General features: G+C 39.6%; 1 protein-coding gene across 1 annotated transcript; it reads right to left on the bottom strand.

Moving 5' to 3' along the window:
* Nucleotides 1-2,137: 2,137 nt before the first annotated feature.
* On the bottom strand, nucleotides 2,138-4,913 carry LOC129435188 (uncharacterized). Its single transcript, XM_055193641.2, has 5 exons — nucleotides 3,572-4,913; nucleotides 3,319-3,488; nucleotides 2,985-3,239; nucleotides 2,563-2,898; nucleotides 2,138-2,474 (listed from the first exon to the last, which is right to left on the bottom strand). The coding sequence occupies exons 1-5, from the start codon at nucleotides 3,735-3,737 to the stop codon at nucleotides 2,244-2,246; spliced, it is 1,158 nt and encodes a 385-aa protein (XP_055049616.2). The 5' UTR covers nucleotides 3,738-4,913; the 3' UTR covers nucleotides 2,138-2,243.
* Nucleotides 4,914-12,611: the final 7,698 nt, after the last annotated feature.

The following is a 12,611-nucleotide window of genomic DNA, read 5'->3' as shown; positions in this document are numbered from 1 at the left end:
TGATAGGTGGGCATCTATACATCTGCGGGCCAGAAAAATTCACATACTTTTTTTAACTTGCGTTAATTGGGAAGATAAAATGACTGTGTTTTTTCCGTCAGTTTTGTACATTTTAAGATGGAATTACGTTATTCAGTCTAACTGTATTACAATCGGCCGTCTCTTAAACAGAAGGCTGCATCCTTCGTAGGTCGGATATGCAGACTGCATACGTCATTAAGCTTGGTTTATTTCAATTAAATAAGCATAACATTCGCAAGTCATAAGCATATTACAATGATTTACGATGAACTATTTAAGCATTGAGCATTTATTTAGCTAAACGCCTGTGGCTTACCTAAGCACTGGTTCTGAAACATAGAGGACCCAGAAGTAAAAAATTCAACACTGCTTTATTGAAAATCAACTTAAACAGTCCAGTCGGGCCGTCGAGTCCCGAGCCACCAAGAGCGAGTTAACTTTAGTGTTGCTGGTGTACACCGTTTTTATTTAGAAGTCTTTTCTTTACCGCAGTGATCCACACATTCATGCGAATCTGCTAACTTACTCATTGCAATCTAACGTACCGCGCTCTCCTCAAACCCGCCTCTTCCGCTCTAGATGACAGCAGCGATTGGTGGACGGAAAGCAAGAAATTACCGTAATAAACCATATATTGCCAAAAGCGCAATTTGTTTTCTTTAGGAGCAATTCAAATTTTTTTGATAGTTCAAATGGTTGAAGAATTACGTTTTGAATGAAAAAACATAATGTATTTCCATGAATCTGATTGGGTGGGCAAGCTGTCAATCCACCCGTAGATCCGCACCTGGCTGAACGCTGATCCTGATACAATGCGAAATATTAAATAAACAATAATTAAAATAACATCAAGATATCTTTCACAAATAAACTGGTATGATTGACGGTTTGATGGTCTTTATATGAACACTATACATTTGGCATTGTGACTTTGGTTAACATGTTTGTCATTTCTGAGGAATAGTCAGAATGATTTTAACTGAAATATTTTGACAGAGCCAAAAGCAGCAGACCACATGTGCAACGAGCGGACAGCCTGTTGTAGGCCGTAACGTTTACATCCACCTTCCTTTTGATTTTGCAATCTACATTGACAAGCACACAAAAATAGAGAAAAATTATCTTACATAATAAAATACTTTAACTACCTGCTATCTTGGTATTGTGAGCACATGAATTAAAAAAATATCTTTTGTTTCTAAAATTATAAGTGGAACATTTTATGCATCTTTATTTGACCTCAAACAAAGCATCAGATCCTGCGAACCGTTGGGAACCACTGTTCTAGAGCATGCACTGAAAAAAATGATTCTTGAAATTTAATCAATTTTTTAAGGTAAGCGGTTGCAATCAATTTATTTAAGCTACATTTAAACAAAAAAGATTAGTAACATAAAATAAAATATAAAACTTTTGTTTAAATGTAGCTTAAACAAATTGATTGCAACCACTTACCCCAAAAAAATCACCAAATTCAATGAATCATTTTTTTTCAGTGTATTTGATTTCGGTTACCCAAAGTGTTAATTAATGCATTAACTAACAAACATGTATTAATGTGTAGTTAAGGTGGCTGTAATTCATGCATGAATTCATATGACTCATGACATAGTTATGGTTAGTTATTGATTAGTACATGGCTTAACTTATCATTACTTCATATTAAAGTAATTATTAATTTATGTATTAGTACATGATTATTCATGTACTGTTATTGTAAAGTGTTACCAGCATGGTTTTATTTGTACTTGTTTTTTTTAACTATTAAAGGTAATTGACATCATTCGAGGTTAATGTTACGTTTCATCAAGCCGTCTTTATGTTGAAATGAATTAATTTTTCGATCGCCGTTTACTTCCAGGTTTTTGTTTACTTATTTATTACACTTACACCGACCGTTTAAGTTCGTTATGAGCTTATTTCATGTAGTATGTTAACGTTACGGTGTCATTACCCTTTCGATGAAGAATAATGCTAAGTTTTTCGTTATTTTGCTCTCGCCTGTAACTTCCGGTTTGGGGTTTACGTTTTTGTCAAAGTTAATATGATTGTTTTATTTCGTTTTAATTAATTTGATCTCATTTCTTTTTACGTTGGGATGTTAATTACATTTCGATCGTAATTAATGTTACGTTTTTAATTTATTAATTATTAGCTCCGTTCACTTCCAGTTTTCGGGTTTGTTCTGTTTTTACTTTATTCTATCAAATTTTTTCACGTTATTAATTTTCTTTTGGCCAAAAGCTTATTACCATGGTAACATCCATGATGGCGGGCTCCGGGACGTCCGGTTTGGAGTCATCAGAGTCCCGGGTGGTTGCGCGCTCGGGGACGGACAGTTCAGGAGAGCCCGTGTCCGGAGAGGCCCGGGTCGACGGAGGCACGACCGAGGAAGAGGAGGACGATGACGATCGGTCGGGGCTTTCCAGGTTGGTGGGGTACGTTTCCAAGCTCTGAAACGGGAGACAGAAAAACAGATCAGCATCGACACGAGCCCAAACGCGCTGTCGACACGAACGAGATCTACCGAAAACGACTCACCGATGGAGAGTCGAGGGTGGATACCCCAGACTCCTGGAAGGGGACCTTTTCCTCTTCCTTGGAGCTGCTGCTCGACGTCGACTCGGACGGCGAGGCCTCCTTCGCTCCGGCGCGCTTCCCGCTCCGGCAGTGCTGACTCTTCGCCTTTCGCTTAACCCCTTGTTCCTTCTCCGGTGACGCCTCCTCGCCCAACAGCGCCTGCTCAAACAACCGGCGGTGCTCCACGGCCTGCCTCGAATTGAGGTTCATGGCATAATACTTGTTGGCCGTGGAGGTGTCGTGGCACATGGACTGTGCCACCTTCCGCCGGTTGTCCACGCTGTGGCTGTTCTTGGCCTGAGAAAAAGAGAAGAAAAGTGCACGTCAGTACGAAGCACGCGCACGTCAGAAATCTACAGAGGACAGATGGGTCAGACGCTTACGTGGGTCGCGATGGAGGTCCGGAGGTCAGTGAAGTTAGGCTTCCCGGGAAGCCCCATCGACACCCAAGCCCCCTGAAAATAATTGTTCAGGTTTTTGCAGGGATTGGGTGTCGATGTAAAGAAAAAATAGGTCGCCGTCTTGCTGCCGACCAGGCGGTTCTTAAGGGCCAGGAACCTGTGGAACCACCCGAACTCCTCCACGGTCGCCGACAGCTGGGCCGGGCCGAAGGCCTGGTTCGTCTTGTGGAATTTGACCTGCGAAAACACAGAGAAAAGTGTGAGAAAACAGTAAGACTGCTCGCGAAAATATGCTCGCGCTGGGGAAAATGTTCACGTTTATCAGGTAGGACCCGGTGCTGGACGACTTGACGGCCTTCTCCACCTCCCCGATTGCCAGGTTCTGAAACACCCCGCACCTGTGCCCGTAGATGGAGGCGAAGTAGGCCGTCAAGTGCCCGTAGAAATTGTATTGTGTTTTCTGGAAGAGGTCCTTCTCCAGCTTGTCTGCGGATACAAAAGACAAACAAATGGGTGAGTAAAATCAAACAGTCTAAAAGCAAGAGAAAGGTTTGCCGACGTCGACCTACCGAGGATCCGCGGGATTGCCTTTTTGGCCTCGGCGTTGCAGCGACGAAGCACTTGCTTGGAGATGAGCTGTCCTTCCTTGATCTCCTTCACCTCCATCTGGTGCATCATCACCGGCCGCTTCATTGACCTGAGCAGCATCCTGACCTCCCGTCGGACCCTCGTCATGCCGTTTTTAGACAGCCGGCAGGTCTTCGGAGGGGTCTCGGCCAGGAAATCCAGGAACTGGGCCACGTTCTTTAGATAATGGTTAATGGTCGTGGCCGTGATCTTGGACCTCCCTAGGTTGCCGACCCACCTGCGAACACACACAAAGAATTGGTTAATCGCGACACGCTAACGTCATACCGACGGCAGAAAGAGGGAGCGCGACGTACCTCCGGATCTTCTCGGGGTCATCCAAGAAGGTCAGCGTCTGGAGCCTGGCCTGCCCCTCCGCCATGTGGGCCACAAAGGATTTGATGCGGAAAACCTTCCCGCTCACGTTCTCCTTGAGCTTACGTGACGGATCCGGTTTCTCCTGTAGGACTCCAGGAGCTCGTCTAAAGAGAGACAGAAAAGAAAGAGATAAAGGTTAGCGTGACAGACGATAGACAGGAGGATGCCGGCGAAAGGCAAGACCTCTAAACTCACTCAGAACCGCCACGTGGTCCTAAAAGTGAGCGGGGCTTCTCTCTCCGAGGTGTTCCACCTCCGCGGCCCGCGAGGTCGACGGCCCGGATTCGGGCGAGCGTGGCGGCGAGGTGACGGCCGGAGTCCCGGCATCTTCCTCCGCCGGAACCTCCAGTGCCTTCAGCAGCTTCCTCATAACCTCCTTCACCTGCTGGGTCTGATGGGCACTGGGGCGACGGATGAGGCTTGTTGAGGTCGCTGACTAGACCCTTCAGCCTCGTCTTCTGCCTCTTGCACCTCTCCGTGCAATCGTGGCCCTCGTCCTCTTCCTCGTCCTCCTCCCGCTCCTCCTCTCTGTAAGGGGCGGTCGCAATGAGCCGTGGCCATCAACTCGCTGTGCCCCCGGAGATGCCTATCCAGCCTGGAAGTCTACTTTCCGCACCCGGCGACAGGGCAACGTCCCTTACGAACGTTGACCCTGCCCGACTCCAAAGCTAACAGCAGCCTCCTTTCGTCAACATTTCTCACTTTGTGTGAGACCTTAACCCTCTGGGGTCCGACCATTTTGGGACACTGTCAGAGGTTGTGACATGCTCTTACATTTGGTCTTTTTTCAGTTGCTTGACAACATAATAATGGCAAGTGTCTCATAACACTGCGTTCAGCACGAACTGGGCTACAATATTTTATGAGCTACATGTATGTACATGTTTGTATTTTTGAGAGAATAATGTTTAGGCGTGGTTTTTAAAAAAAGCTAAATTTTTAAGTCACTGATATAAGTCCACAAAACCCATACTAAACATGTTTTAATAAGAATTTTTCTTTAAAATGATGTAAAAATCATCCTGCCTACTTATTCACATAAAACAAATTGATTTAGAAATTGTAAGACAGTTTTTGTTTAGAGGGGCCGTATGCGAGAAGGATTGATTGACAGCTGAGCAACAAAAGACTCGCATAATGAGCTGCATAATAAGCCTTTAGGCAGGAATCTGAGAGGGACCTACAGTAAAGAATGTGAGGACAAATGTATACATGTTTGTTTGAGGTTTATTAAGAAGTTACAATATAATCAAAAAGAAATACAGACAATGTTGGCACTGATTTGAGTGCCCTTGTTATGAAATGTTTTGTAGTTGATCATTTTCTTTTTTGCACTTTTTTGTATTTGTCACTCATGCCACGCTGTGTCATAATGTTGTAATAAACAAATCTTGGGAATGAAGTTTGTGTGATCTAAGCCTTCCTACCACCTCTCCTTGGCCTCACTCGGGGCACACTACGACAGTGCCTCTGTCCCAATATTTATGGACCTAACTGTATAAAGACTGTAGAAATAATATTGAATTATTGTTCAATCCCCATCTCACGATACTCATGTGGCTCTATTTTGCTTCTACTTTTCTGTATTCTTTATTGTACTATTTGAACATAACACAGATTTTAACTTTTGACTTTTAGGTTATTAGAATTATTATTATTATTATTATTATTATTATTATATATTAATAAAAAATTGAAGTTCTTAACTTTTAGGTTATTTGAAATTTTAAACCTATACAACCTATAAATAGGTCTACTGCCTTTACTTGCTTTAATTATTTGTAATATACTAAGTAACCCATATAATAAATATTTTGCAGATTTTAATACATTAAACTTTAAATGTAACTTAAATTTAAAGTTTTTTTATTTGTGGGTACACTTCAAAATCAACAACTTGAGTGGACAAAAAAGTAACAGGTGAAAATAAAACATAAATATTTTGTTCATAAGAAGTGTAGTTGATTTAAGCATAATCATATGCTAGAAGTGTCTAATCTCATGATGTTAGCTGCCAAAGATGTTGACTGGCAGTGAGGAGAGCTGGTATCTATCAGCAGCACAGCTTTACTCCTGCAGATGAACTGTTGTTCTTGAAAGAAAAAATGGGGTCACTGAGAGCATGGTGGGTGAACAGCATCTGCATTTCTGAATTTACAGGAGTACAAGGAATGATTGTGTAAAATTATATATGTTACACATAAAGAGTTTGGTTTCAAAACGCAATAAATCCATTTTGACAAATTTCGGTTGTCAAATACCAAGAATTTGGTTTCCAAGAATTTTTGTTTTCTATACCAAGAAAGTGACAAGATGAAAACCACTATTTTCTGTTACAAACTTTCACAAAGCATCTTTAGGTTATAAAAACATTAAAAATTCAAATCCATAACTTGATTTTTAAAGATTTATTATAAAAACAAATTATTTTTTCCACAAAATGCAATAAATGCATGCAGGGGCGCCGCTAGCAATTTTGGGCCCTATGAAAGAATAGGAGGTCGGGCCCCCAGTGCCCCCCACCATTTCGCACCAAACATACAACATGCAATTTAATAATACAGAACTATTTCTTTTGCTATTGTTTTGACCACAATTAACAGTATTTATAGAGACTTACAATGTCTGCAGCTAAGATAATTTATTGTGCAATGTAAATTTAATTGAAAAATACAGTACAGTAATCATCTGAGAAAATGCAACATTATTAAAGATTAAAGATAAATGAGACCATGCCTGTGAAAACCCAGATGAAGTATTTATTTGTGATTTACTGTTTTCCACATTAAATCATCCTACATAATGTAAAGAACATTTTGTAAAAATATAAACATGATATATTTAATATTGACTGAGTAATGTCATGTCAGCGATTGAAATCATAGTGAAAGTAATGCTGTGATTCTTTTTATCTCACAATAAGATTTGAGACTTAGTCTGATTTTCAGAGACAGTCTCAGTGACATACTGTATACTTGAGCTGTTACACACACCAATAACATTGTAACATTTAAAAATGGCGAACAACTACAATGCACCTTTTCTATACAGTTACCTTATGACTCAAATAAGGCTGGGTCAAAAACGCTTGACCAAAGCTTGTATTATAATTATTAGCATTATTTATAATGTGAATAACAGGTTTCACACACCAGCAGCTACAGTAAAGCAAAAATAACGACAGATCGTTGAAACCGTGAACTTGAGAAAACAGCTATACTCGTGAATGAGTCTTCAGACTGTTTATTACTAAACGGGACTCTAAAATGAAATGAATGACAACTATAGCAGATTACGACAGATTTCCACTGATTTCTTAAAGCTGTTGCAAGGTGAGAAGCTTTAAAGCTCACATAACACATGCTGTTTCTGCATTTCTGATGTTAATCTGGAGTACCTATAGAGTAGTATGACATCCTTTATCTCTGAAGAGTCTTTAGTTTAATCAGATTTATAAAAGAAAGATTAGCTTTACAGAATCTTTCCGATAACGTACGAAAAAAATGAAGAAGGAGGAGTTATACGTGGGAGGAGCGAGTACGAGTCATGCAACACTATACAACACTGTTTTAACTTATGATTCACTACATGTTCGTGTCATTTATATAATATGCACGCGACTATTTCCAACATAAGACAGAAGTCTTACTTACTGCGTGCAACTCGTCATGACCCGGTTGGGAAAATCCACTGCATCAAACACACACGCAAAACTCTGCTGCTACCCCGTATAATAAACTATATCCATTGTTTTCATAAGGCTGGATTTCTTCTCCTTACATCCAAAAACACACTTCATCTTTCGTGATATTGTTGAATTTTGAAATAAAACAAAGCTGTGTCGCGTGATATGATGTTTGCAAGCTCCAGCGTCTCCCGCTGATTGACGGGTGGGCGGGGTTTTCCGGGGGAAGTGCCCATATAAAGAAGTGAGACGTATCGAAAACCCCTGAAACGTCAGTTAGAACTGTAATCGAAAAACACTTGCCGAAACTTGTACGAACCCTGGCGAAGAAATACTCTGTAACACGTCCAACTGCTGTTTTGACACTTTGCCTACGTTTAGCATGAGGAAACAACTCTATAACTGTGTTAATAAGTCAGAATGCTTGAAATACCATTAACCCCCCCCTTTAATATACATAACTGGACTAGTTTAGCCTTCGTTGCATTTCTGTTTTATCACAATCAACTATATTCTCGACTGCCTAAAAATCCTTCTTTGGCATATTGCGTTACCAAACATCGAAGTAACCGATCGCAATTAGCTTATATGGGCAACGTTATTTTAAAACAGCTTATAAGGGCTGACTTCGCATTAGAATAACACAAAACAGGGAACGTAAATCCCCTTGTGTGTTTTTTTTAAAACTGGAGTGAATAGAGTGAAGACTTTACATTGGAAAGAAAACTGCATTGTATTGCTCCAGCGTCACATTGTGTAAACTGCATTTATAGTAAGGAAGTGCACATATGCAAATATCATAGCAAATACACATACCTTGCTCTCTTGTGAAGTTCACTCCGCACTGTGAGGCTGTGGATTAAAGAAGGCACTAAAACGCAGAGTAAAGACAGGGCAGAGCTAAGAGGGCTCAGCTTAAGGGGGTTGCGTGTGCAGCACTGTCCTTGGCTGGGGCCCCAAAATATTCATGGGCCCTTAGAATCGTCCTAACTTCCCCCCCTTATGGCGCCCCTGAATCCATGACAAGTTTTTTCAAAATGCTATAAATCTATTCAATCAATGTATAAATGTGCAGTCATCTTTGCCATTTTAAATTCATGTAGTTGACTAGTGGTATACACTGATTAAAAAAATAAACATTAATCAAAACAAAACACTTACTTCATATTAATGTCATATTAAGATCACTGTCATTGCTGCGGTTATACTTGACATCGTCGCTTAACATTGTTCACAGCGATCAGCTGTAAAATGTTTTGGTCCTGCTTGATTTTCGTTGACTTTGAGTAAAATAATGGAAAGTTTTTCATAAGATCCCCTGGGATCAATGTGTTAGCATGAAAAGCTTGATGCTGTCGGGAAAACAAGCACCCGTCGCCCAAGTCCCTTTCACGTAAATTATTAGATGTTGATGGCTTACATTTCTTTCCCCTCACAGAAAACCATCACAGGTTTATCAATACCATTAAAGTATTATTTTGTTTTTGTTTGTTTGTTGATCACGAAGTTCAAAGTAGATGAGGAAAACTAGGTCTCTGTGTACTTGTTTGTTTACAATGTGTGGAATGGTGCGCTGTAATTTGTGGAGCGGATTTATTGCATTCTATAAAAAGGAGTGGCGTTTATCACGTTTTGGGGAAAAAAGGGAGAAAAGAAGACAGAATAACACGGCGGATATTGGATTAAGAATTTACTTTTAAAAACTGACCTGATATAATACTGATTTTGGCAGTAACTCATTTTTTTCTCAAAAAATGGCGTTTATCGAATTTTGGAACCAAACTCTTCACATATTCTTGACCAATCATTATTACATGACATGTTACACAAAACATTTTTAATGGCAAATTATTAGGGCTGTTCCAAATACCATTTTTTGAGCTTCGAAGCTCTAGTAGAAATCAAATCGAATATTCGAAGCTTCGGAAGGAGGGGCAGAACATATTTTTCTCTTTAATAAAGGCAGGAATCTCTCTGTGTGTGTATGCGTCTGTGTCTGTCTGTCTACAGTTTTATTATGTGGCGGATGTGTTGCTGCGGACCCAAGGGAGTGTAGTGCCTTTTTTTGTGCAATATGGACATGTGACACGTTTAGAATTAATAAACTTTAAAAATACTACAGAACAGCGCAAGCCGGAAGCGGCGTGCCTGTCACGCGTCCTGTGAGAACAGCATTAGTGAAACAAAACACAAGAGCAATACTTATAATAAGGTAGCCTAACATTTTTCTAACAAACAAACATTCCTGTATCAGAAATTAGCAGCACAGTAATTACGGACAACGTAAAGGGTAGACCATTTAAATAAAACAACGAAAATAAATGAACTAAGTTCAACAAACTAATAAAACTGTAGCATACTTTCAAAATCAAGTTTATTTATAACCCTTACACCATCCAATATGTTTTTTTTCATCAGTAGAACAATATAGAAGATATTTTGCAGAAACCCCAGCGTTCCGTTATGCAAGTCAACCGATCCGCACGCTTTAAGAAATCAGTTTTTGCAAGAAACTGAACGTTATTTACAACACTATTAGCGTGAATGCCAAAGCAGGAAGCGCGCTTTACCTATGAGGCGATCTCTTCTACTGGTGGGGTTTGGTGGCTGTTGGCTATGGATGTTGGTCTCTCTGCGCCACCTATAGAGCGGGAGTGTGAAGCGCACTTCCTGCTTGGCAAAAGCTCTGCATTAACGCTGTAAAAAAAATAAAATCATTATATATATATATATATATATATATATATATATATCAAAATTGAAAATCGAATGTGAACCCACGGAACGAATATTCGAATATTCTGGTCCAGCCCTACAAATTATGTGTGTGTTATAGAGCCACAAGTCATCACGTTAAACCCTGGGAGTATGAGAGATTTTAAACGACTGGTTTATTCTCACACTGTTAAAAAAATTGCTGTAGTTATGCAGCTGTTTGACAGTAATTTACTGTAGATTTAAATTAATGTTATTTACTGGCAACAGTTTGTTTAAAGATAATGAACATTAAACATTAATAAGTATTTTTATTTAGAGAATAAAACTATAAAATAACAAAGCATTGTGCGAACCAGAAATCCTCATCAACCTTTTTCTGTTGTTTCCTTCAGATTTTGGTTCCCAGAATGCTTTGATTTATAATAAAACTATAAAATAACAGCTTCATGCAATCAACCTACGCCGCCGCAGCTACGCTGTAGGACCTACACACAACTATATCGAGCCCTTTACGTGTGTGTATAAAGTTTATCATCCAAACATGTGGTGAAGTCTTTAAATCTGATACAATTTTACGCTTTGTTTGTCATTGTTTGAACGGTTTGTCTGTTGATTACCATGTGAACAGCGTGTACCTGCGGGTATTAAAGATAATCAAGTCAGCCAGGAAAAACTGTACTCTCTTTACTTAAATGCAGATTATATAAACAGGCAATATTTGTTTTCCATTATAATTAGCTTGTTTAGACATTTCAGGCTTTCTTTGGATATGTGTATCATGTTTGTGTGACGAGTATTGATTTTTGTAACATGTTTTGAGAGACAGCTGGCGTAGACAGAAATGTCTGAATGTGCACGCTGTTTATTTTCTTTATCTGACAAACTCAAAAATTTGTTGTTTTTGTGAATGTACATAAATTAAAGAAGACCCTTCACAGTTTCAAATGATGTCAAACACGTAAGTGTTGGTTTAAGCTGGTCTTAGCTGGTTAGGCTGGCTGGTCTTAGCTGGTTTAAGCTGGCCAGGATGGGAGACTAGCTTGGCCAGCCTGGAGACCAGCTAAAACAAGCTATTTCCATCTTAAACCTTAGGCTGGTTGGCTGTTTTTTCAGCTGTGGATTGTAATTGCTGCTTGCATAGGGGTCCGTTCTTCGTACGCCGCTTAATACATCCGATATCAAATGACACATCCTAGATGTTCAGATCTTGTTAATTATGGTCTCGCTTATCCGGTTCTTCCAACGCACCTGTTGTTGATGATTAGTATGGCTGGATTGAATTATCTGAGATCATTGCGCGTTCGTGGGTTAGTTTAAAAAGGCTATGTATCGATCACGGAAACACTGATGAGCAACACTGCTATTGGTTGTTATGGCCAAAGGACGCGCACATTATTTCACAGCTGCGGAACAAAAGCTGTTTCTGGAAGGCTATAAAAAGTTTCAGAATTTAATTAAAATGTCTGGTAACACATCAAAGGCTGCAAAAGCCAGCAGAGAGGGGTGGCAAAAAGTGGCAGACAAATTAAATGTGTAAGAAATGACCCATGTTATGGAGTTTAAGGTAGTCGTAGGTAATGTTGAAATTATAGCCAGGGAAGCTGTTACTTACTTGGGCTATCAGGGGAGCTTATGGCTCGAAAAATAATCTCAAAAATAAGCCAAAGGACTAAGTTCCTGGCAAGAATATCCAGCATCCTAGACAGTAAAACATTGAACAAGCGCATCAGCCAGGATTTTTAATGTCATTTTGACTATGCCTGTACATCTTGGTATACAGGCACTGCTAAGGGTCTTAAAGACAAACTACAGATCTGTTAAAATAAACTAATCAGAGTGATTCTTAAATTACATCCTAGAACTCATCTTCTTCCTGACCATTTCTTAAGGCTTGGATGGCTCAGAGTGGAGGAGAGGGTTTCTCAACTTAAACTGTGTTTAGTTTATAAGATAAGAAATAATCTAGCACCAAAGTATTTATGTGATTACTTTTTTAAAATTACTGATATGCACAATTACCACACCAGGGGGAGTTCCACAAACTACAGGCTTTATCGTTTTAAGAGTTGTGTGGGAAAGTATTCTTTCCTATACTCCGCAGCTGTTTTGTGGAATGGTTTATCTTTAAACCTTAAACTGTTGAGCTCTTCCTATTATCACTTTAAATTTTTTATTTAAAAAATGGTTATTAAACATATAAA

Source organism: Misgurnus anguillicaudatus, chromosome 12 (genome assembly GCF_027580225.2).
Source record: "Misgurnus anguillicaudatus chromosome 12, ASM2758022v2, whole genome shotgun sequence".
NCBI lineage: Eukaryota > Metazoa > Chordata > Actinopteri > Cypriniformes > Cobitidae > Misgurnus > Misgurnus anguillicaudatus.
This window is presented reverse-complemented; position numbering and strand designations above follow the sequence as displayed.

Bases quoted from the DNA above. Each gene is read 5' to 3' on its own strand.
- LOC129435188 (XM_055193641.2), bottom strand. From the start codon at position 3,737: ATGACGAGGGTCCGACGGGAGGTCAGGATGCTGCTCAGGTCAATGAAG. The intron at 3,489-3,571 runs GTAGGTCGACGT...TTGTATCCGCAG, and splicing joins GGCAATCCCGCGGATCCTCG to ACAAGCTGGAGAAGGACCTC. The intron at 2,475-2,562 runs GTGAGTCGTTTT...CTCCCGTTTCAG, and splicing joins CCACCCTCGACTCTCCATCG to AGCTTGGAAACGTACCCCAC.